Genomic DNA, 26,644 nt, shown 5'->3' with positions numbered 1-26,644 from the left:
TTCATCTCTAACTCCACTCACGCCTCTGGGACAATTTTAAAGACCAAATGGAGAAAAGCCTGTTTGTTTATTACAAAGAACTGAGTGTACGAGGTACCACTGGTTGGCTGACCTATCACCTAGCCCTAATCTTCCCCACTCAGCCAACTTCCTGTCTCCCAGGTGAGAGGCTTTTCCAGCCTCCGTCACAGCCAGGGGTGGTCGAATGACCCAGGTATGGCCAATGACACATAAATGAAAGCCTGCTCTGAGGCTGCTTTTTCTTTATCCTCACCTAAGGGTATTTTTTCCATTGATTTTTAGAGAGAATGGAAGGGAGAGAGAGAGAGAGATATGAGAGACACACATTAATTGGTTGCCTCCTGCACCCACCCCTACTGGGGCTGGGAGATTGATCCTGCAACCAAGGTAAGTGCCCTTGACCGGAATCAAACCTGGGATCCTGGGATCCTTCAGTTCTCGGGCCAATGCTCTACCCACTTAGCCAAACTGGCTAGGGCTCAGCCTTACTTAAAACCAGTAATTGGAATCCCATTCAGGAGAGAAGCACAGATAGAAATGAGAACTAAACTGCCCAGAGACCTGGCATTCACCAAGACTATGGAGCCCCCTGCTATCAGTCTCCAGGGCCAGGCCGACTTCAGAAAGAGCCCCATGGTCCCCAAGTTCACATCCTCACCGTGGCCAGCTGGACAGGCCTGGAATGTAATAAAGAGAAGGCGAGTGGTGTCATCAACTTCACCAGCCTCTTATAGGACCAACTTTTATTTAAGAACAAACTTTTAAAAGTAAAAATGAATGAAACCATGTGAGATGAAGATACAAAGATAGAAATTCAATGTAGAAAAAAAGGTCTTGCTGGGAAATAGTCGAGGAGAAACACTAGAGACATTTCACAGGCCCACAAGAAGCTCACATTGTAAACAGGATTAAGCCGCTACTGATGTCCCCCCAACAGCATCAGGGTTTCATTTTGCTCAGCCTGAGATCTCGCTCAATTTCAAACTGCCTGTGATCCACTCGGTCTAGAAAAGCTTTCCGTTCAATGTACCTAGAAGAAAATGAAAAAGATGTTTGTCAGAATCCTGTAAGAGAAAGTGTCTCCACTGCACTATCCCATCCCCCCAGGTGTGAACAGATCCACTTGGGCAGCAGGATCACCGGTCACAGCAAAAACAGATGACCACAGTTGGTGCCCAGAATGACCACCCACGACTCTCAGTAACACGACCCTCACGTTTGGTCTAAACAAGGATGTTTCTGGTTTAGATGTGAATGAAAAAAGAAAGCAATAACTTATCAAAGGGAAAGGACATGAGAGGCTTTGGTGGCAAGAAAATGTAACAAGGCTTTAAAGAGAGGGGAAAAAAAATTAAAAAAATAGAGAACAGGGGCGGAGCCAAGCACAGGTTCAGAGTCCAGCTCACTTAGTGGTGTGCTGAGTTGGTGGGGAGAGGAGGTCATGCGTATATACATCAAAATGTCACAAAAGGTCATCTGAAAATGGAAGGAGAAGTGGAGCAAAAACCACCTCACAGGGCTGCAGGGAAGGTGAAGTGAATAGGTACATAGAGCGCTCACGTTAGAAGGTATTTAACTGCCTCCACCCTTTCCTTCCCCTCACCCTCCCTCCTCCATATATCCTCCACCCAGTTGGGACCAGGTTGCTTCCAGGCTGACAGAAGAGACCTTTCCCTAAATTATTCTAAGGAAATAAGATCAAGTCCCTCTGCTGCCCATAGTCCACATACTGGGGTACCTTAAAAAGTCAGTGATTAGCTCCCTAAATCTGAGGCCAGGTTCAGTAGACAAGGCTTCCCTGGGGTCCTCCCAGGCAGGATGGGCAGGAAGCACAGGGATGAAGCAGGCAGGTGAGACACAGCTGCATTTCAATATTCCTTCTAGCCATAAAGTGTACCTGAGGGAGGGGGATCTCTGCTGCTAATTAATCTATTTGAGAGAGCAAAATTGCCATTGATAATGGGACACATAATTGAATCTCTGCACTAATTTTTCTTTGTTGCATCTTGGAAAATGTGCATCTGTCATTACAAGGTCATTATGCTTACGGTGAGAACCTTACCAGCTTTAGGAACTTATGCTCCTTTGCTGAGTCCCGGACCTTGCTTTCCCTCTCACAGCACCCTGTGAAATGCAGGCTTTCCTTTCCACTTTCCAGCCAAGCTGCCCTATGCCTTACTACAGGGAGGATGGCTCTAACTGTGAATCCTGACTCTGCCTTTGCTGGCTATTTGACTCTGACTAAGCCACATAACCTTGCCAATTTAGCTAGCACAGAGAAGGTGCTCAACAAAACGGCAGTGAATGCTGTCACCATCACTTTGGGAAACTAGCTTCTGTCAGGGTCCTGAAGACAATTATCCAAGAGGAATAGTCAACTCTCTAGATGCGTGTTATTAGCAACTAGTAGCCAGCTACCACCTGGTCTGGGATCAGGAACTAAGGGGCTGTGTCAAAACTGCCAACTAGAGCCTGGCGTGGTTCAGTGGTTGAGGGTTGATCTATGAACCAGGAGGTCAATGGTTTGATTTCTGATCAGGGCACATGCCCGGGTTGCGAGCTCGATCCCCAGTGTGGGTGGTGCAGGAGTCAGCCAATCGATGATTCTCTCTCATCATTGATGTTTCTATGACTCTCTCCCTCTCCCTTCCTCTCTGAAATCAATAAAAATATATTTTAAAAAACAAACAAAAAAACCCTGCCAACTAGAAGCCAGAATGGCTAGAAACACAAGGGCAGGGTCTGCTCCTAGGTTTGACATAAGCCCTCAGGGTTAGGTTGTCATATCTCGCAAGTGAAATACAGGATGCCCATTAAATTTGAATTTCAGATTCCCTGGTAGATGGAGAAGCTACAGACACGGGACCGCTTTTTGATACACAGAGAAAATAAGGGAGACTAATGGGGAGGAAGACACATGGCAGAACAAATTCCCCTTCCATCTGTCACCAAAGGACCTAGGATTCTCCACTGGGGACTGTTAATCAAAATCAACTAAAGGGCTCTGCCACACTACAACCATCATGTCTCCCCACCCCAGCCAACCAGCCCTGGGTGAAGATCACAGTGGGGATCAGCGTTTTGACAGTAGTGTGCTTTAAATGCCCCTCGAAGTTCCAGCAGAAAAAAAGGGGTGAGCTGGAGCTCAAGAGGAATTTAGGGGATGTTTCAACAGAGCCACGATCCAGTGCTACCTGTCTGAGAGCAGGTCAGTGGTAAGGAAAAGGAAGTATGGTATGTGGCTTTGAGAATTTGTGGTCTTTCTTCTTGACTTTCTTTTAAAGAGGAAGTGGCCCAGTCGGTGTGGCTCAGTGATTGAGCACTGACCTATGAACCAGGAGATCATAGTTCAATTCCCGGTCAGGGTACATGCCCGGGTTGCGGGCTCAATCCCCAATAGGGGGTGTGCAGGAGGCAGCCGATTAATAATTCTCATCATTGTTTCTATCTCTCTCTCCTCTTCCTTTCCTCTCTGAAATCAATAAAAATATATTTAAAAAATAAAGAAGAGAGCCCTGACCGGTTTGGCTCAGTGGATAGAGCGTTGGCCTGTGGACTGAAGAGTCCTAGGTTCGATTCCAGTAAAGGGCATGTACCTTGATTGCGGGCACATCCCCTGTAGGAGGTGTGCAGGAGGCAGCTGAATGATGTTTCTCTCTCATGGATGCTTCTAACTCTCTATCCCTTTCCCTTCCTCTCTGTAAAAAATCAATAAAGTACATTTAGAAGAATAAAAAATAAAAAAAATAAAGAAGAGGAAACAATACTTAAATTAGGATGCATGCTGAGCATGAATAATGGCCTTGAAGGTTCCTGATAGTTGTGCTGGTCCAGCTGACCTTGAGACTATCAACAGTGAAGCCAGATTGGGTGCTAAAGAGGCAGATGCAGGCAGAGTTCAGGTTTAGGGGAGGCCTCAGGCAGCAAAGAGGGGCACATGTGCAGAATGCAACTGAATTCTCAAGGGCACTCCAGACAAAGGCCATCAAGACAGGTCTGCTGACTTCATTCCCCCATTCAGAGCCATCTGCAGCTGCTAACGGGATCCTTGTGATGGCTTTGGTTTACTGCCAAGAGCTGACCAGGAACAAAATTTCTATTGGACAAGGACGCCCCCACCACTGAAAGAGAGAAAAACTGCCAAGGATGAGGATGGCATTTACTATTTGTGTGACTCTGGGCAAGATACTGTGCCTTATTTTTCTTCTCTGTAAAACAGGAATGAAAATTACTGTGCCACTCTAATGATAAAATGAAACCGTAACAACTGCTTTGTAAACAATAAAACCCCAAATAGCTATGGGCACTTCAGGATTCTTGCTTCCCATTTCTGACTTGACTGCTTACTATAGAGCCTCACAATCTGGGGCAGCTGGAACAGGGACCAAGGGACCAAGGGACCAAATGCTCCAGAAAGAGGAAGGCTCATCGGGAAAGCCCCTCCTCCAAGGTAAACTGAGCCTCAGGAAGTTTCCAGGCACTTTAAGCAGGTTACAGTCCCAGAAGAGAACTGCCAGCTGACAAGTGCTTTTCTGACCTGAAATGCTGTACCCTCACTCGGGGGACCAAGGCTGATTTGGCCTAGTCCAGTGGGATGCGGGCCGTAGGGGTGTCATCCTTTCCCTCCACTACTGCGTTATGTGGCCCATTTAAGAGACAGCAGTTCTTCACTTTCATTAATAAAATGTGCTAATAGCATCAGAACCTCAGGGATTTTCTAGCCTTTCCTTTCAGAACCAGGTTATACACAACAGGCTCTGACATCTTTTTGCTCTTTCAACCCAAATTATTTTTCTGCCACCAATTTTCGTGAGATCCAGGCCCATGAGAAGAGAAGGGAAAATGGAAAAGGACAAGAGAAGAATAGAAAATGCTTTCAGGGAGCATGTCAGCACCTACTTCTGGAAGCCCACATCACAAATGAGAGGGTGACCACCCACCCTCCTAAGACATCAGAGGTCTGTGAGGGTAGGAAGACCCTCACCTCCAAATGGGTGTGCTCACCCCCAAAGCCCCATTCCATGCTGGTCACCCAGCCACCAGAGGCCTCCTGCCCACTGGCCAGCAAAGGAAAAAGCACAGGGAGGTGCAGGAACAACCGAAGCAGGGACAGAACTTCAGGGCTGCGTTATTAGTTGGCTGCAAGCACAGCCAATATGCATTCAGTGCAGCACAAACACAAGAAGGAAAGGGGGAACTTCAACACCCAACACCAAAGCAACAGGCAGTGGAGGCGCTCCGAGGCTAGAATAAAGCTCTGGGGTGGGTGTAATGAGATGGGCACTTTTTGTCCTGAGAAATGCAACTGAAAGAAGCAATCTGTCCAATAGTGCCCAAGCCTGTGTCTCCCCTTCCACAGAAGAGCTGCAACTGACAAACACCTTAAAGGCCGAAGTGACGGTGTGATTTTAACTTTCTTCTCCACTGCTTTCCTCCCATCTCACCTCCACACTGGGCTGGTTCTGAAAGAGTGACTCTTGGGGGTCATGGAAACAGATTCTTTGGAGAAAGAAATTATTTTCTCTGTTCTCCCCTTCATGCCTCTCCAAATCACAAGCACACCTGGTTTCCAATCATCAGCCCAAACCAAACCTGCATCTCTCTCATTTTCTATGCACTAATCCCTTCCCCAAAGCCTGCTGGCCTCTGCTGCTGGGGAACCTGTGGGATCACTTACAAGTGAGAGGGAAGCAATGCCAAATGCCTCAAGTGCAGACTGCGAACACATATCCTGAAATGCTGGACCCAGTCCTGGGAATCTGGGCTCAAAGGAAAAGCATCTTTGGTATAACCAACTTTGCTGACCAAAAATGATGCCTGAGTGGAGACATCATTGGGATGTATTCTACCCTTGTTTTCTAGGTGGTGAATTCTAATCCTACTGGGCTCCAAATCAAAGTTATGGCTGTCAGCTAGCCAGAGAGACGAGCACTGAGACAGTGCAGTGGCTCAGCACCTACTCTGGGCAGATGTACTTAGAGGTGCTGGCGACAAAGTGGTGAACCAGACCCCATCCTTCGGAACTTACTATTTAGGACATGCACCAGTTGGTAATAAGTGTAATGGAGAAAATCAAACAGGGTGATGTGATTGAGGGTCCCTGGGGTGGGACTGCTCTAGAGAGTGGCATCTGAGGGGAGCCCATTGTGTAGTGTCTGGAGGAGCACTAGAGGCTGGACTGCCATGAGCATGGGAGAAGAGGATGAGAGGTGGGCAGGGTATGAGTGGAAAGAGAGGAAACCAAGGATGACTTCTAGGTTTTCCTTTTAACAGTTGGGCGGATGGCGATGGTGCCATTTTTTGAGAAGTCTAAGGGAGTCTGTTTATGGAAAAAAAAATAGGCATGTAGTTTGGGATGTTAACTTTAATATGTGCCTTGGACATGGAGACGTCAACTAAAAAGAGATATGGGAGTCTGGAGATCAATGGAATGGTCACTTTTTTGGGAGTCATCAGAAAAACATACCTAGTCTGTGGAACTAGTGAACTTTGTTAGGGGAGAGAATGTGAGGAGCTCAGCCCTGGGACTTCCCAAGTTTAAAAGCTCAGAGAAGGAAGAAAAGTCTGCCAGGGAGAGTAGGAGGAGATGCCCCCAAGCTGTATTTGCACCCACAGTGGAAAGTATTCCTAAAGGGCTGGCAGGAATACACCAGCAAGGGATTTAAAGGAATAAAGCACCCAGCTTTTCCGTAAGGCCCTAGACTTGGCGTGGTCAATAAAGGCAAATGGGAGAAAGGAGTGGAGGTGGGAGTGGGTGGGGGTGGGGAGGAATTCCTATTTACAAACATGCCAGGCATTTCCTCTATTTATTTAATTCCCATAATAAACCTGACAGGTATACTTTATAGAGAAAGAACATGGGACTCGAGCACTTGGCAGGTTGGTAGTAAAGACAGGATTTGTATTCAGTTTCAATTCAGTTTATGGTAAAATATATCACAAATACACAGAAAGAAAGGTATATAAAGTGTGCAAGACAAATGAATTGCTATAAAGCAAACAGGCATGTGGCCATCACCAGCTCAAGAAGCAGAATGCTGCCAGCCTCGAGGAGGCCTCTGCAGCTCACCCAGCATCCAGGTTGGCCAGGTGGGAGCTTGCCCGCCTTTCCTTGCTCTCCTTTCAAGTCTCTGTTTCCTCCACGTTACGGGCTAGTTGTGCTGCATTTTGAACTTGACAAAGACTTACACTATGTGTATTCTTTTGTGACTTGCTTTTGTGACCTAATAAACACACTAGTTTTGCCTGTTTTTGACCTTCATAGAAATGAAATCATACTGCATGAACATCTTTGTGTTATTAAAATTTATTCATGTTCCTTCCCATTGCTGAAGAGCATCCCCGTGTGTGAACATCTCACACGTTGCCTGTCACACTACTGATAGACATCTGAGTTGTTTCTAGTTTGGGCATATTATGAAAAGTACCGTTATTTAAATTCTCACATTTGTCTTTTGGGGAATATATAACTGAATTTCTGTTGGGAATACAGCTAGGAGTGAAATTGCTAAGTCACAGGGAATAACTATACTGAGCTTCATTAGATAATGCAAAATGGTATATTTGAATTTGCATTATTTTATCTCCCAGATAAATTGAACATTTTTATCATGATGAGACTGCGTTCTTTATTGCTGGTAATGTATCTGCCTTACAGTCTATTTTGTCTAGTATACATTAAGTTGTAAAGCTATCATTTTATTTTGTGCTTATTATTTGTCCTGCATGTTTGGTTTCTTTAATTCTCTTTTAGTGTCTTCTTTCACAAATCATTTCATTATTCTCCCTCCATTCCTTTGGAATTTATCCAAATATGCACATTTAATCAACACCTTTACCCTCCTCCTGGATAATACAAGAGCTTTGAAAAACTAAACTCCACTTACCATCTTCCAACTTTTATATATTAGTTGCCAGGTGTTTTAATACTATCTGGCTTTAAGGAAAAAAACCTGCCCTAGCCAGTTTGGCTCAGTGGATAGAGTGTTGGCCTGCAGACGGAAGGGTCCTGGGTTGAATTCCAGTCAAGGGCACATACCTCGGTTGCAGGCTCCTCCCCGGCCCGGGCCCTCGTTGGGGTGTGTGCAGGAGGCAACCAATCAATGTATTTCTCTCACATAGATATTTCTGTCTTTCCCTCTCGTTTCCACTCTCTCTAAAAATAAATGGAAAAATATCCTCGGGTGAGGATTAAAAAAAAAGAAAGAAAAAAAAAACCTAACACTATACAAGACATTAACATTATTGTTTTAAATAATCAGCACTCATTTAAATTCAATATATGTATATATATACATATATGTATATATACGATTACATATACTTATATATACATATACATATACATATATATACATATATATATATACCTCTTTGTCTGCTAGGGGCAACTCTCTCAGTTTTCATTATTATGAAAATGTCCATATTTTTCCTCATTCTTGAAGGAGACAAACAGACGCACACACACGTAAACAGATGAGATATGAATCTCATATCTTTATCTACACACACGTAATACAGAAGTCTAGGTTGGGGGTTGTTTATTTTTGCACTTGGAGCAGATCATTCCAGTGTCTTTGGCTTGTACTGTTGCAGATGAGAAGCCATGTGTCAGTCTAATGCCCCTCCTTTCACAGAAATGTCTTTTTTCTGTGAAATCTGCTCTTAAGATTTTTCTGTTTGTCTTTTGTTTTCTGCAGTTTTGCTCTTTTATGTCTAATTTGAATTTCTATTTTATTTATCTTGGGATTTTTTGTGTTTTAAAAAGTCTATAAAGAGGTGTCTTTCATCTTTTCCGACTTTGTCCTCTGAGGTGCTTAACTTCCCTTCCATATTTTTTGTCTTTGTGAACCATATTCTGAATTAATTTCTTCTGACTGTTTTCCAGTTCATGGATTCTCTTTTCAGCTGATTCATCTATTGTTAAATCTAATCATTTAGTTTTTAATTATGGTCATTATATTTTTCTAGAAATTATTTTTGTCTTTTTCAAATCTGTGAGGGTATTTTTTAAAGTTAAAAATCTGTACCTGATATTTCCATTGCCTAAAAATTCTTTGTAGATCTGATTCTGTGCCTGCTGTTTCTCAAGGCGCCTTATTCCCTTATGTGAATATTTTAAGATAGCAAAATCATTATTTAAAAAATTGGAAATAATAACAAATCTAGCTTCAAATTCTATCAAATCTTTTTTTTTAATATATGTCTTATTGATTACTTTTTTACAGAGAGGAAGAGAGCGGGATAGAGAGTTAGAAACATTGATGAGAGAGAAACATCAATTCAGCTGCCTCCTGCACACTCCCTACTGGGGATGTGCCTGCAACTAAGGTACATGCCCTTGACTGGACTCGAACCTGGGACCCTCCAGTCCGCAGGCCGATGCTCTAGCCACTGAGCCAAACCAGTTAGGGCTCTATCAAATCTTTACAAGGGCAAAAACATGATAGTACTTACTAAACTGGAATTAACATAAAAAAAAAAAAAGCACAACAACCTTTTAACTCCAATCCAATCTTATTTTAACCAGAACTGCATAACAGGAATAATTTTATCATGGGTCATGACCTGAATTCTTATACATGAGATCAACTTAAATATGGTGCTTGTAAAAGGTCACGATCTCATAATAAATATGGCGGAGATCAATCATCACTCAAAGGTAGCTATTTGAGACGTTATCGTATGTGCCCTTTTCCCCTTCTTTGTTCAGTGAAGATCACTTTGTTCCAGGGGTACACTTCCGGGGATTCTCCACATCTTCATGCAGAGGATCCTCTTCCTAGATGATGCCTTTGGTTTTGCTGGCATCTGTGTAGGAGAATTTGGGGGCCTGACCTGCCTCTGCCCAAAAAGACCTTACAGGTTTGATTCTTGTGCTTCCCTCCCTTCAACGCTGTGGCACTGGGCACACTTCTCAATAGGAATCTTCTTGCCCTTCTTAATATCATGTTTTGAAGTTGGCTCTCTAGTTACCATGTGCTGGAAAGGCTCACCCAGCAGCTGATTGTCTTGCTCTCATCTCTAGAATTTTTTAAATTTTTATTAAATTTATTGGGGTGACATTAGTTAATTCATCTTTAGAATTCTGATGCTGTGGTCTAAGTGATTCTCAACCCTGGCTGTGCATTGGAAGCTCCTAGCAGGGGTGGGGAATGTGCGGACCGCAGGCCATATAAGTCTCAGGAAACCATTTGGTCTGGCCCTGCCAAGGCATTAGGGGTGAGTTAATTAAATGTTTGAACAAATATAAGAGGCTAATTTTTAAGTTGATAATTTTGAATGGCCAACAAATGATGTTATAAATATTCAAATGGTCCTTGGCAGAAAAAAGGTGCCCCACCCCGACTTAAGGGGTGAATTTAAAGAGACAGATGAGTATGACTCTGACTTAGCAGCTCTATACAAGGGTCTGTTCCCTGAACTTTGGACAAACACCCAGAGGATGAGGTTTGGGCCCTTTGATCTGCCTGCAGGAGCTAGAAAAGCAAGTGAGTGAAGGGTAAAAATAGCCAAAGGCAAAGCACAGAAGTTATCAGATCTGCCTTGGAAAAACTTGATCAGACCTGCAGAATCACCTGGCCAGGGGAAAAGTCTCAGAGAAGGAGGGAAAAGCAAAGCACTTATCTACACACACGTAATATAGAGACTTCTGTATGACGTGCGTGTAGATAAAAGATATGAGAGACTCGTATCTCATCTGTTTACATGTGTGTGTGCGTCTGTCTCCTTCAAGAATGAGGAAACACATGGACATTTTCTAAATAATGAGAGCTGAGAGAGTTGCCCACAGCAGACAAGAAGTTATATATACGTGGTGAATTTAAAAGGTGCACACAATCAATTGTTCTCTAACTCAGTTCCTCGATTTTCCATTGCCTGAAAAGTTCTCCTCATGGAGATGACTTTTTCAATCTCGTGTCCTCTTCCAGTTTTAATTTTATTAACTGACCCTTATCTTTAAGCATCACTCCTTATTTTTATAAGACCTCTATAAGCTCAAGCAGAATGAACATTGTCCAACCCATATCCTATATAATAAAAGACTAATATGAAAATCGACCGAACAGCGGAACAACCAGTAGGAGGGGGGCAGGGCCAGCCAGTGGGCAGTGCCAGACCAGCCAAGGTGGGTGCCAGCGGGCAGAGGGAGGAGACAGTGATTGGGGGGCATCACCATCCTGATAGTCCCTCCAGTTGCCGCAGAGGAAAGCCACCAGCAGCAGTGGCAGCAGTGGGGCGATGGGGGGGCAGGGCTGGCCACTTGTGGCCGGCTGGCGCTATCTCCTAATTGGCCCGCCAGTCACCTCCCGTCACCTCCTACAGACAGGGAGTGGGCCTAAGCCGTCAGTCGGGCATTCCCCAAGGGCTCCTGGACTGTGAGAGGGCACAAGCCAGGCTGAGGGACACCCCCACAGTGCACCAATTTTCATGCACTGGGTCTCTAGTAATCAATATGGAGAGAAACACACTGGCAGTTCCTTTGCTGCCTTAGATCACTAGGCAGAAGTGAGTGAGTACAGCTGAGTCAAGGAGTGGGGAAGTTCGGGGCAAATGTCAGAAGCCTTCTCTAGATAACACTGACTCCTGTCTGCTCTTTACCTGGGCCTTCCCAGGTGGCTTTGGCACTTCCACCTCTGTTCTGTGACATTCCATCTTTGACAGACTAACTTAGAAGTCTGATAGTTAAACAAGCTCATAAAGTCAGTAAAAAAAATGTTTTTCTACTGATACTGATCAGCTTCCAGGTTCACTCAAATAATCTTAAAGCCTAATTTAAAATACATAACCCTCCAAATAAATCCCTCATCTGTCTTTATTATAGTTTAGCTTGTAAATAATCTAAGTGCCTACCACTTAATGCATGACTTTATGTGACAGGCATTCTGCAAAGGGCTTTATGTATATTACTTGTATGTATTATACATATATTACATGTAGTATTTCATGAGATCCTCACAACCACTAGGGGTGGTATCATTATTCCAATTTTATTGGGGAAGGAGCTAAGTCTCAGAGATGTCCAGTGTGCCTCAGAGAGAGCCCTTACTGGTGAGGGGAGGGGTGATGAACATCCAGGACTGTCTGATGAGCCACACAGCACTTCCTGTCACTATTAGAGGTGGGGAGTGTTGACCTTGAACCATGGACCCACTTCCGTAGTAGCTTTGTTCCTTAGCTTCTGTGGTTCCTAAGTACTCACTGAACACTTTCTTTCTTGATATTCTTAAATACATAGTTTATGGACATCCTCTTTGTATTGCAAAGTGAAAAGGAAGGGGTTGCAAGTGATGGCCACGGCTGGCATGTCATACAGGCTGAAGCCAAGGGCGAAGCCCCTCCCTGGATCATAATGACATGGATAAAAATAAATCCCACGGTAATGAGACATCTAGGCCTTCTGTTGGCTGCTTTTGAAGCACTGAGTTAGTTTGGCTTCTCAGAAGGCCAAATAACTCAGGTCAGGCCAAGACTGATACAGTGAGCCACATCTGACCATGTGAATCAACGAGGTGACTTAGAGTTCACAGGAGCTGTAATTCAGCAAGTTCAGATCAGCAGAGAAGTGCTGTCCCCGGGAGAAGTGCTTGCTCACATGGCCCTCCCTTCCTGTCACCCCCAGTGATATTCTCACTGCCAGGACCTTCCCTACTTAGAACAAAGCTTCACTGACAAACCAAGGTACTCACAGTTTTCATTTAAATCGGGTGGCCTGTCTACAATAAACTATTTCAGAGTTCTTAGGGTTTTTCAGAGGAATAGCAGCTATTCTTCTTACCCTTCTTTTCCTCGATTGTGGATGGCTAGTTCTTCACCAATGCCCTCTTCCTCCTTGAAGCTCTCCCAGTCCAATTTGGACTTCTCTAGGGTGCTCATCTTCTGCTTCTTGGCTCCAATTTTTCCCAAAAGGCTGCTCATTCCACTGGATCGTTTTAATCTAGGGAAAGCGAAAACATGAAACATGTAGCATGTGAAAACTATAATTTCTTGATTAATGGTTTTTCTGATTGGCATGGGGCTCCCTGGATTCAAGTATTTACCTTAATGGGACATGTTTGGATCTAGGGTACTTCCTGTCTAGTATGGAGAACACGTCAAATAGAGCAGAAGTCTAATGCACTTTTCCTCTGACCGCTCAAGGACCTGGGGACAGAAAATCCTGAAGACCTCTGTATGCTCTGACAGGTCTCTGCTTGCAAGGATGGAGAAGCAGAGCATGATTCAGACACGGCTTTAGGATCACATGCTTAGGTTCATATTCCAGCTCTAACCGACCTGAGGCTAGTTATTTAACCACATCTGCCTCGATTTCCTCATCTACAAAGTGAATACTTACTCATATGCTACAGAGTATCTTACTCGTAAAGTGCTTAAAACAGCACCTGGCACAGAATAAAGGTGCAATACATGTTAGCCATACTGAATCATTGTCATTATTTGTGCACTAAAGCCCCAGGGAATTCTTTTAAGAGAAAGAGAACCAGGCCAAACCGGCTTGGCTCAGTGGATAGAGTGTCGGCCTGCGGACTGAAAGGTCCCAGGTTCGATTCCGGTCAAGGGCACGTACCTTGGTTGCGGGCACATCCCCAGTAGGAGGTGTGCAGGAGGCGGCTGGTCGATGTTTCTCTCTCATCGATATTTCTAACTCTCTATCCCTCTCCCTTCCTCTCTGTAAAAAATCAATAAAATATATTTAAAAAAAGAAAAAAAAGAAAGAGAACCAGATCCCAACAGTGATGATCAAGAAGTCACATAATCTGATAAGGATTCTGAGATCAGTTTCCTTTCAACTCCTGTGAGTCAGGGTCCTGGTTTTTCCCAGGAGGTGGAGAACATTCCTTACCCTGAAAGCAGAGAATGTACAGCCTGTGTTCTATTTGCTGGTGCTGCTATCATGGACTGTGGGAGAAACCCCATATGCCCAAGTTCAAGTCTTGGCAGGTCAAATGTTTCCAGTCAATGTTATGCGATAAAATAAGAGAAACAGAAAGCAGCTAGTCAGCAAGAGGTGGTATTAGGGGAAGGGTACGGCTTTTGGCCTCTTCATGAAACTAAGACCAGTTATATACCAGCATGCAGGAAACTGGAAGTTATTTTCTGCTTCCCTGGAATATGCAAGGGAGTTAAAGCATTTAAACGCCTCTATGAACTAACAACATCATAAGACCTACTGATAACATCAATAACTTTCACTTGCCCAGAATGCTGATTCTCCAAGTGCCTTCATAAACATTTTCTTATCTTATTCCCCCAATGGCCTGTGAAAGAGGAGCACCGTGTCTCAGAGTTGGAGGAGGAGGCTTCGAGATGACCCTGTGTCACACTAACCCTTCTGAAACCCCATCTCCCTGCAACACGGAGCTGGTGAAGGATGGTCCCTGTCTCTGCCCTGGAGTGAGCTGACAGGCCAGTGACCACACTGCACACAAGATTCTTGGAGCTGAAAAATTCCCCTCCACACTCTCATTGTATTCACGTTGATTGAGAGGATGTTAGCTTGCCTATTGTGGTCCTATCTCATTATATGCTGTTAGCTTCAGATCAACTCAGAATAGGCTGGGCAGGCATCCTCATCTCAAGGCTTAATAAGAATAGTTTTCTTGAGCTGAACAAATAAACAAAGTTTGAAGAGGTTAAATGATACAACAAAGGTCAAACCAATAGAAAATGCAGACCCAGGACGAAGCAGTGCACTGTGCTATTTCGCCTCTAAGGTGAGAATTTACTTGAAATATTTTGACAGCTATTTTACTTCTCAATTTGCATGAGGATTTTCCAAAGGGCTCTTTATGAGCTTTCAGTCATGTTTTCTAAAAATTCTTTCCCAACAACAATTTCTTCATCAACACACACACACACACACACACACACACACACACACACACACACACTTTTACCAGGAGCAGAGCATCATTAGAAACTAAATATGTTAAGTCTTTTTACTTCTCACCTGCCTCACCGTCACTAACATGGTTCACATTGTTATAGCCTTTCACCTGGATAATTCAGCAGCCTCTTCACCCATCTCCCCAACTTGCTCTATCCTGGCATCTATTCTACATGCTGTCATTAGAATGAATTTTCTAAAACACAAAGCTTACCATGTCTTTCTGCTTAAATGTCTCTTTCTGGGCCCCTATTGCTCTCATAATAAGTCTAAACTCCTTAACTTACAAGTTCCTCCTGATTTTCTCTCGCCTCCCCTAACCTTGAAACCTATGCTCCAACCTATGCTGAACCTCTACCTCACCTCTACCTGCCTCCAATTCATCTGGCCCTGTCTCAGCTTAGAAACCACTCCCCTCCAGGAAGCCTTCCAAGACCCTTCCCTTCAATCTCTAGATTAGCCATCTCCTGGTGTTGTTTCTATTGCACCCCAGTCCTTTTCCTATTACAGCATGAATCCTTTCCATAGCAGATGCTCGAGGACTCTAATTTTAGCTGTCCCCACACTGGTCAATTCTGAGTAAGCTCAGAGTCACTGCTGACATCATTCCACCAAAGCACACACCTTAGAGGCTTTCCATTTCTGACTGCGGGGCCTCCTTTGACCCTGCCTACGTGTCACAAGCAATGCCTGGACATGTGGTAGAGTTCATGCCATTGAGACCATCCTCATGGGGACAAGAGCTGGTGGCCAAATGGCCCAGTCTACTGTCCTCACACAGGCAATTCTGGGAGATACTCTGAATGCTTCTCAGAAGTTCTGGTGGCATTGAGCCCTTGTGGCCTTGGAAATACATGATTTTATCGGCTTTTCCTGATTCCCTATCTCACTGTTCCACCCCATCCCCACTCCTGCTTGCTAGGATGACTTCCCAAATAACCTACCTGCACTTAAAGCCTTACCTAAAATTCTGCTTTGAGAGGAATCTAAAAGGTTTAAGAGAAACAGGATTTTCCTTATGTGGATACTTCAAATCTCTCCAGAGAACATGGATATAGTTCTGCAAATAGCAGGCACTTGATAAACCCAATAATGCCACCTAGATCAAAGAACCAATCAGTGGGAGTGAAGCAGCTCTTTGTAGAATAAAAAGTGTTCAAATCACTTTTAAGTCGGGGGATTCTAAGGGGAGTAATTTCCACTTGTATTCACCCATCAGCTCTCAACAACCAGTTCCGCACTGTATCGGGGCAGCACCACAGGCTTTGGACACCATCTGTGCCCCTCAGCCCACAGCTCTGATATTCCCAGATTATACCACCTTTCCCACAAATCACTTTGAGAAGTCTATGAGAGAATGATTTTTTTGCTGCATAGCAGTGAAGAGACTTCCAGCAAAGCAAAAACCCATAACCAGCCCCCACCCACCCTTGGCCTTGTTCACCCTGAACATCAGCACAATGTTACCTGTGCTATTATGCTTTAGGGGAAAGCTTCTAGGTCTGACTTCATTGGATCATTAAATGGTTTGTAATTTCCTAATTTGATAGTCTTGAAAGCAAAATGACCTGTCTTTTATTTGAAGCTAAATCAAAGTGAATGACACATTTATAGTAGCAGCCAGGACACACAGAGGCTCATCAAAACATAGAGACCGGCACTTTCTTCCTGGAACCTGGCATGTGGGGTCCCTGCAGGCCTTCCAGCTCCCACTCACTCTCCCACCTTGACAGGGAGCTTTAGTGGCATAACCTGGCAACATTCCACCACAGGTCTCAAAAAGCAGGTTTACCTTGGCCCTATCTCTGTGTTAAGGTTCACCTATCAGACTTTCAGGAAAGCTGAGGCATGCAAGAAGGAATCAGCTCTGGGCAGGGGTTGCTGGCTCTCTGTGCTGTGGAAGGACACTGCAGAGGGCACCGTGGCAGTACATATCCGTCTCTAAGCACTGTGGTGAGTTGAAAGGCAGTAAATCAGCACTGGTTTCCCATAGGCATTTGCCACTGTGTAGACTGCAAACCTGTGGAGAGGGAGGTCAGAATTCCCCTGGAGACCTATTTGCTGTCAGCATGAACCGATGCAGTTCCAGCACCACTAATTTTTCTGTGTTCTGAAGCCTAAGGCATAAGGGCAAGGTACTATCGAAAGTTGGCTTTCACAGACCACCTGCGGCCCCACCCATGGGTTTCTTGGTTTTGCTTCTAAAGTGTGGTGAGCTGTGTCACAGAAGACCGTAGTACTTCACTCAAGAGAATCCTCACCCACCTATAGCAAGTCAAAGTCCAAAGAAAGGCACTGTGCACTAGCTCACTCACAGATGACATCCAGAATGTCATACTCAGACATGTCCAGAGTATTGTTGCCAAGATATTTTCAATGTAACAATGATACTTCAACCACCTCCTCCTGAATGTCACACTACTCCATTGATCTTACTACCATAGTTTGATGTAAACACTAATTCTGTCTGAGGAGCAGGGCTTTCAAGCTAACCAGCCAGCTTCCCACCCTAGAGAGAGCATGGCTGAGTGCAGTAGGCATTCTGGTGAAAGACACTTACCACGCTTTTTCTTCTTGTGTATTCTGTCCAGTTTTCTATCAATCAGCAATTATATCTTCAATTCCCTTCCCACCTCGCCCAATGACCTCTCCCAACACCAGATACCAGCCAAGACCTCACAGAAAAAAATTCAGAAACTCAGAAAAGGAAAAGGGACAAAAAAGATAGCTGTCTTTTTCTTCTCTGAATCCAAATTTACAACGATAATTTGCTAGAACTTACTGTTTCTCTTTAGCTCCAGAAATGTAAGCGTGAGAATATTGATTGCAACTAAATGAACTCCATTTGTCATAAAGATATTATAGTAAGTGTTTTCTTGGCTCCAGCCCCATGAGCATGGACTCAGGTTCATCCAAACTGTAGCAAAAGCACTCTTCTATATGGCCACCCTCAGTGAGGCTCTGGATCCTGCTGTTATTTATAAGAGGTACTGGAGCCTGGCTAGTGTGTCTCAGTGGTTGAGCTTTGACTTATGATCCAGGAGCTCACAATTCGATTCCCGGTCAGAGCACATACCCGGGTTGTGGGCTCGATCCCCAGTAGGGAGCGTGCAGGAGGCGGCCAATCAATGATTCTCTCTCATCATAGATGTTTCTATCTCTCTCTCCTTTTCCCTTCCTCTCTGAAATACGGAAAAGTAACTTTTTAAGTGGAACTAGAAAAGATGACAGAGCACAACTGGCTGTGAAGACTAAGTGGTAACATCTTTCCCCTTATCTTTAAAATCAGCTTAAGCACCAGTCATCCCACATAATAGGCTTTTAGGTTTGGGGGTACATTTAGAGTCCTTCAACATTGTATTAATCCAACAGAGATTACTGAGAAATTACTGTATACCAGACATTATACTTGAAACTGTGGACACAATACAAGGCATAATCTTTGGCTTCAAGGAGAAAATCTAACAGATGTAACCATATACTAGGAGGGCACAAAGAGGGAGCAGCTGAGAGGCTGTTTAATCCAACCTCTTTATTTTAGAGACTCCAAGAAGGATTCCAAGAAGATTAAGAAACCTGCCCAGGTTACAGAGGGAGAGTTGGGACTAGTACCCAGTGCTTTTGACATTCAGCCTGTCTTCTCCATCTTGCTGATGCCGGAGATGGGGATTACATTTGGGGATGCCTTCCACACTCTGATTTCTATCATTGCTAATTTTGGGGGGGTGTATTCTTATTTCCCCTGTTGCCCTGGATCTCAATGTAGGATACAGGCCCATGTCTTACTCATTTTTGATTCAGTCACAATGTAGCACAAAGCCTTGCCATGGTACATGATTGCTACATGTTTAATGAACTAAATCCCCAAGACTTGACAATAGATTTACCCAATTTTTTCTCATAACAAAAAGATTCAATATTATACTTTAACTGACAAGCCAGAAAAGATAACTCCAAAACTGAACCAGCAAGGATGGGGTCAACACATGTGCTTGGAAGCACTACTGATCTTTATTTAACTTCAAACATACAGAGCCTGGCTCAAGTCTATGCTTTCCATCTCATAACTTGCATAACTGTTGAAATGCAAATTATTTGGAACAAAGATTCTTTGGCAGAGATATGCAGTTTTCTTAGTATTTGTCATCTGTTTACAATGCAGGAGTGGATTTTTTGTAGCTCATACATGGACTATTTTCCAGAACCATACAAGGATCTGGAAATGGCATGGTACTTTCTGAATAATGGGAAGGAAGTTTATGATGACAATTCTTCAGTGAGAACGGTCTGCTTGGAACCAGTGTTCTCTTTCAGATTTTCTTTGGATTTAGCTGAAATCCATATGAATGGAAAGTAAAGTCCCAATCCCTGGGCCAATTTCACTCCACATTTGTGTAAATCTCTAAGTAATCTCCCCAAAGGCCAGACCATTCAATGAATAGACTGGGTACCAGCAGTACTCTAGGGAGAGAGTTTAAATCCCATTCACCACCCAGCCAGTGTGGCTCAGTGGTTGAGTGTCAATCTATGAACCAGGAGGTCACGGTTCGATTACCAGTCAGGGCACACGCCCAGGTTTCGGGCTTAATCCCCAGTAGGGGGCATGTAGGAGGCAGCCAGTCAATGATTCTCTCTTGATGTTTCTCTCTCCCTCTCCCTCTCCCTTCCTCTCTGAAATCAATAAAAATATTTAAAATAAATCCCATTCACCTCCCAATCTTGTACTGACAGTATTCTATGGGACATCGGGTTCAGGAAACTGGAAAACCAGAAGTAACACAAGAAGTTCCACATGATCTTTAACATTCTGTGGCTTGCAAAACTGTCAATACTCTTAAATCTATTATTGACATTGATAAGGTGCCAGCAACAACAACAACAAAAAGTGGCATCTATCAGCAAAAGGTAAAAATAAAAGCTGGCAAATAGCAGCAGCTTCACAGTTTCTCTACAAGCAGAAATTTTTTTGCTACAAAGTGTTATTGCTCTTATGCCAATCCAAGAATGAATTGCACTTAAGTTGTCTGATTTGATTTCAGTGCTCTACATCTTCATAACATAACTCTGAAAAATACCTACTTTAGTCCATGTTTGAAGTTTCATTAGTCTCCTTTCATCTAATCCAGCATGGTCTCCATCTGTAATTAATGTGTAATATGTAGGACCATACTCTCAAGAGTTCTGAATGCTCATTTCTGGTGCCTCACTCTATAATACCCTGATCATGTCTAAGAATCCTATTTGATGAACAAATATTCAGAAAATCACAAAGGGATGGTAACATTTTGGCTATAAGGAAGTCTCTAAACAGTGAAAGAGCGATAACTAGAAAAAAAGGCCAGGGTTTATGTGTCATTAGCAGAGTCCTAGATTGGACAGGCCAACGGTGAGAACAGAGGTCTCCAGCCAATCCAGAAGCATTTACCTAAATGTCTGAACAAGGAGCTAGGGGACTGTATGTATAAGGTTTAAGTGACACAGAAGTCAGTGGCAAAGAAAAACTCTTCTGGCCAGCCCACCAGACCGCTAGAAAATGATGCTTTTGAGTTTCCTTTCTCTTTTGTCCCACTCCCATGTGGTTTCATCTCGTTCCCTGGGAAAGAGATAATGCCATGTCCCTTCCTGTCTCTGCTCCAGTAATTTCCTTCCTGTGCCATTCCCATGGTGGCGGGTCATGGCAAAGCAGAGAAGGGCCTCCATTTTATCGCAATTGGGGAGTGAAGAAGCCTGGGGGCTCTCCAAGGAGGAAATGTGTAGTTTACTGGGAATGAGGATAATGCCTCGGGAGAGAGGATGCTTTCCCTCTAAGGTGCAAACTGTTGTTGCTGTAATTTGTATGATTAGGCACAGCTGGGGAGAATAATTTATTGACCAACACAAATAGGTCACTGATATTTATGAGACAGAATTTTAAAGGAATTATTAAATACAGCTTCTAACAAAGTGCATAATGACATTTTTCTTTATGCAGAACCCTGGGAGCTCAACTGAGGACAGCATAGCTTATTTTCCAGATACTGGTTCCATATGGGCTCTTAAACAATCACAGCCACAGAGGCAAAGAAAAGATGAGGCTGAATCAGGATCTGGTAGCTAACAAGTCAATGACTTCTCTAAGGTGAGCTCTGTTGGCTTTCTCCAGTGACAGGGCTAAGCCAGGGCGGGTCTGCGGCCAGCCTACCTGCCAGGGCTAAGAACAGGAGCCATACTCACTCTGATCACTCCCATCAGGAAAGTGCAGTTGGGTAAACAGGACATCTTTCAAACTAGCTAACTTGAGAAGCAAAGCACGGGGCATGTAAGATAAATGTGCCTCAATTATGGGTTGTTTGGCTAATTGCTGATTAGGGAGTTGGCATGCTTTCTCAAACCTCAGCATTCTGCTTTTTCTTTGATGTTCAGCTTCTTTTTCTTCCAGGCAGATCTCATCTCCTCATGAAAATATCTGAGGATGGCCCTGACTGGTTTGGCTTAGTGGATAGAGCGTCGGCCTGAGGACTGAAGGGTCCCGGGTTTGATTCTGGTCAAGGGCATGTACCTTGGTTGCGGGCACATCCCCAGTAGGAGGTGTGCAGGAGGCAGCTGATCGATGTTTCTCTCTCATCGATGTTTCTAACTCTCTATCCCTCTCCCTTCCTCTCTGTAAAAAAATCAATAAAATATATTTTTTTAAAAAAGAAAATATCTGAGGATGTCAACATAAAATACATTTTAAATTCTTGGGTACCACCCAGGTTGACATCAAGGTTAAAGTTTCAGGATGTAGGACTGTTTTCAGGCAGACCAGAATTATTCTTTTAGTCTGACATCACAGAGACCTCACTGAGAACAAGTCATGCCCTTGTACTCCTTTTTAGAAATGGGTAAGCACATTAACCACTTGGCTTTCTATGAAACTCACAAGTTGGCTCGCATACATTTTGCAAAATTACTCCCCCCCCAAAAAAAAAACACCCCCACCAAAAACCAAAACATCTCACAGCTACTAAATAAGCATGCTAAATTCCAAATGAGAAGGGTAGAGACGTTGGACACAGCTGTGATTCCTGACACCTCAAAGTTCTGTCTGGAGAGGAGTGTGTTTTATGGTCCTTTCACTAACGAGGCTAAAGTGGTAACAGAGGTCCTTTGCAGCACTTGGCACTCCTGCTGGGGCCTGACTCCAAATCTCTCTCATGATGGCATCTGTCACGGTGCTTGCTCACTTAGTTGCCAGGGTATCTTCTTCTGCCTCTTAGAAGCCATAATCCTGCTAACTCAGTGGGCAACTCCAGGCTCAGACCTCAACCTGCTCCCCTCCCCAGGGCAGCTCCCCCTGCTCCTCAAAAAGCTAGGGCACACTATCACCAGCATCAGCAGTTTCCCCGTGACACAGTACCCTGTACCATCCAGGACTTGAAGAGCAATTATCTGCACAAGAGTGATCAAAAGAAGGGGGCTTTTTCAGCCTGAGCCCACGATGTCACTTTTCTAAGACAATGAAATTTCAACAAAGAGAAATATCTGTTCCCACAGAGTTTGTTAGAGAAAGCAGGACACTTTCTTTTTACTTCACGCAGGAAATGGTTCTCATAGAGGCTAACCACAGCTGGGCAATCTGTATAACCACAAAATAGTTTCTCTTTAATAGATGGAAGATGTTTACTCATTGCATCACTCATTGCATTGAACACCAAAAAAGAATTCCCATCCTCCCTCTCTAAGGCAAGAGGGAATGGTAAGTAGAATCTCTTTCCTTAATCTGCCAGCTCAGGTTGCTAAAGCAGCTTTTTCATTCAGACATGTAGATTATTCTTCAAGGTTCCTGTCACCCAATCCCACTGCTGAGTGATGGACAAATCTCGAACGAATCTCTTTTCTTTGCACTCTGGGATCCCCTCAGAGCATTTGCTTTTATCACAATGATCTATAATGTGAATGCATGACTGCGCCATGGCCAAAATGTTAGAAAAAGGTGCTTTAGCAATCACTGGCTGGAGATAAGTTCTGCTAAAACGAAGCTGGCCAACCCTGCCATATATAGATGATTTGAGGGAATGAAAACAAAACAAAACTAATGTGATCAACTAAAGATGTGAAGCATGGACTATTGAATTCTTTGATTCATCCTCACATACTATCAACCATTTGCTTTGGGAAATTAGGCATCACTCTCTCCCTGCTGTGAGAACAAGGCTCCTAGCCCCGAAGCCAGCAAAGCAGCCTATGAGAGTCTACGACCCTCTCCTGGGGGGCCGGAGGCTTCATGATGCCCTTCCCTTCACTGTGAGGCTCAGCTGGTAATTAGCAGACTGTGTGAGTGTGTTCATCACGCTCACTGCCCAGATGAAGGAAGGATAGTCTCATTTGAGTGACACAACTAAAACTAAAAGGGCACACATATAAAACACACACACACACACACACACACACACACACACACACACACACAAAATCACCCCCAACTACTTAGCTGTACAGAGGAAGAGTTTTCCTCTAAGAGTGAAGATAATAGAGACAATAACCCAACTACATATAAGCTACTGAATTTATTTGTATTCTGAGAGAAGGCTGGAAAATCTGATGACCAACCATTTCTTGTTCCCAGCTAATGACTTTAAAAGGGCTTTACTGAGATATAATTAACATACTAAAGAATCCACCCATTTAAAGTATGCAAGTCAATGGTTTGTAGTACATTCAGTTGTGCAGCCATGACCACAATCTAATATTAGAGCATTTTGTCACACCCCTCAAAAAAAAAACCCTCACACTGGTTAGCAGTCAACCCATTACCAAACTCTAGGCAACCACTAATCTACTTTCTGTCTCTATAGATTTGCCTATTCTCTCAGCTAATACTTTTAAATCATTCAGAAGCAACACATCTCTCAGTTGATGTCTATTACAGCTTCCTACAGGAAACACATTTAAACTTTTAATTTGTCCTGTATGCTGATGGGCATATTTAATTCCATAGGGGCCAGAAAAATCCAAAATCTAGCTTTCAGACAAGAATACTGGAATATCTGAGCACTGACTGAATAAGTCCCCATATCACCGATACTATTTTGGAGCTGTGTTTTTTAAGCAGTGAGGTAGAGTGGCTTCACACCCTGTACAGAAACCTGCCCTTGCCAATTAATCTTTTTTTTAAATCCCTGGACAAGTTAATTTCTCTGAGCTTCAAATAACCAATTAGTAAAATGAGGATAATAACTACCTTGAAGAGTGATGATTACATGAGCTATTAGTCAACTCAGTGCTTACTAAGTGCCTTCAGTGTGCCAGACTCCTCGCTGGCCATTGGAGTTAGAAACACAGATTTCTTATCCTCATTTAATTCATTTGCGCAAGAGACAGATATGCAAACAAATAATTACATTACGAGAAAACAGCTGCACAGTAAGCAGCAGTAGGGGCAAGAGAGTGTGAGTTGGGGAAGTGCAGAGGAGAAGGGGGAGATATCTGCAATGTAAAAGCTGGGATAGAATTTGCCAAGGAGACAAGCTGGAATAGAGAAATCCAGAAACAATGCCTTCAAATGTATGTGAAAACACAGCACAACGCCTGGCACATAGATAATCAATACTTCCTGTCATCCCCACTCTTATCCTCTTTGAAAAGATGCTCTCTGGAATCCAGAAAGAAATAAAAATCTTGCTGCTGCTGAAGAAAAATTAACGGATCTGAAACTTAAGTAGGAGTTGCTTGTGTTTTTTTTTCCTGTGGCTGATTATTCTTTGGCATCAAAGTACATTTTAAATTTTGACTTCCTTTTCCCTCACACACTTTTCATTTTGAAAAATTTCAAACCAAGAAAATTGGTCTCCTTTAATCTAGAACAGTCCCCCTGCCAGTATAATGACCCACGATTTGGACTCGTCTGACTGTTAATGTCGGCTTCTTTGAAGGCATCTGGGAATCTTCCAGCATGTAATTCTTGGACTGCTTTTCTCCATCCTCACTCACTTCCTGAGTGACTTCATCCAGTCCCAAGGCTTAAATACCAGTTATATGCCTCTAACCCCCAAAAGTCTTATCCTCAGCCCAGACCTCTTTTCCTAACTCCAGCCTTACACACCAAACTGACCACTGGACATTTCTACTCAGATGCCCAGTGGACTTTCCCTCAGCAGCTTTCCACATCTTAGTAGAGGGTAGCAACACCTGGCCCAGGACTTAGCTCTCACACTTCCTCTCCTACAACTAACTCCCATTCATTCCATCTCAGATTTTCTTTCCGCCATAATGCTTGACATTTTCTAACATACCATATAATTTATGTTTATTATCTACTCCCTGTGAAATGGAAACTCCACACAGGCTGGAACCCATGTCAGTTTTGTTCACTGATATAACCCAAGCGCCTGGAACAATGACTGGCACATGGTAAGCATTCAAAGAAATTTGTTTTAAAAAAGCATGAGTATTGGGAAAATATACCAACTTCATACATTGTAAACAGATTCCAATAATGATACCTACTAAAGTAACAATTCTCTATGATGGTTAGTCTTGTAGCTGCTGCCCATCCTTAGCTAGGTTTTCTCCAAGAGAACTAACTACTTCAGGGCAGGAACAGGAAAGGCATTTGTTCACTGGAACAGATGACAGACCTCCTGGAATGGCTGTCAGTAGCCTGGAATTTGTCCTAGACCGGCCTTGGCACCACCCCATGAAAGCCTGAAGAGTGCTCGACAACCCTGTCATTAACTGTAATCTGAGGGGCAGGGACTAAGATATCTTAATTGAAACAGAAATGAGGGACAGAATTAAGGGCAATGCCGGACCAATCTTTTCTTCCTGGTCCTTTGCAAAAAAAAAAAGAAAAAAAAGTGGCATTTGGATTCATTTTATGTGAAAACCTACTGAAAGACTTAGTTATATGTGGCAAATGAGTTTTTCCCTTGCTATTGGCTGCCCCACAGCTTTTTTTTGTTCGTTTGATTGTTTGTTTTGGGTGGTAGTTTATAGTCACATACACTAATATGTTATGAGCCAGAAGCAATGCCTGCGACCATCCTTGAAGCTAAAACCAACACTATATGGATGTAATTGGAGCAATTAGCTAACTCAATATTCAGCCAACAGAACAACTTCTTGTCAGAATCTGTCCGAAAGAATTATTCAGGTTTGCTACGGGCAGCAAACTGAGATTGGGCAAAGATGACCACTCCCTCCAGCTATCACAACCACCAAGATAAGAGAATTATGCAGACACTAACTTTCTCTCTTGTTTAGTGGGAATCTGAACTCTGTACACAATAGAAGGGATAAGATGGTGATAAGCAGCTAGAAAAGGATACAAAAAGGAATTGGTGGTTCTCACTGCTCATGAGAATCCCAGGGGTAAAAGATCCTAAAAACTTCCAGGAGGGGGCACAAATGAGATCATATACAAAGATTCAAGGCTTTCAAATAGCTTCAGACTTACAGACACCTGACTGGGGAACAATGTCCTCACAATTCTGAAGGAAAATAACTTTCCTCTAAAATGTTACAACCCACAAAACCACTAAAAATGTGAAGTTAGAACAAAGTTATTTTTAGACAGGCCAACTTTCAAAAATTTATCTCCCATAAACTGTTTCCTCAGGATGTTACTGGAGGATGAGCTATATTAAAACGAGGGAATAAACCCACTTCAAGGATGGGCCTCTTCTTCCATCAGGTACTGCTTCCTCCATCTACTGTATGGGAGTGCCAAACACTGATGGCCACACTTCAAACCTGCCCCCTTTCAATGGTGGCCAA

General features: G+C 43.4%; 1 protein-coding gene across 1 annotated transcript in view; it reads right to left on the bottom strand.

The window, feature by feature from the left end:
* Positions 1–727: 727 nt before the first annotated feature.
* CFDP1 (craniofacial development protein 1) overlaps positions 728–26,644 on the bottom strand; it is a 98,162-nt gene continuing 72,245 nt past the window's right edge. Inside the window, exons 6-7 of the mRNA XM_006755754.2 lie at positions 12,800–12,958; positions 728–1,051 (exon numbers count right to left, since the gene is read on the bottom strand). Of these exons, the coding sequence (XP_006755817.2) occupies positions 961–1,051; positions 12,800–12,958 (250 nt within the window). The 3' untranslated portion in view covers positions 728–960. The remainder of the gene's footprint in view (positions 1,052–12,799; positions 12,959–26,644) is intronic.

The sequence above is a fragment of the Myotis davidii genome, unplaced genomic scaffold, assembly GCF_000327345.1.
Source record: "Myotis davidii unplaced genomic scaffold, ASM32734v1 scaffold453, whole genome shotgun sequence".
NCBI classification, from domain to species: Eukaryota; Metazoa; Chordata; class Mammalia; order Chiroptera; family Vespertilionidae; genus Myotis; species Myotis davidii.
Note: the sequence above shows the minus strand (reverse complement) of the source record. Positions and strands in the feature narration are given on the sequence as shown.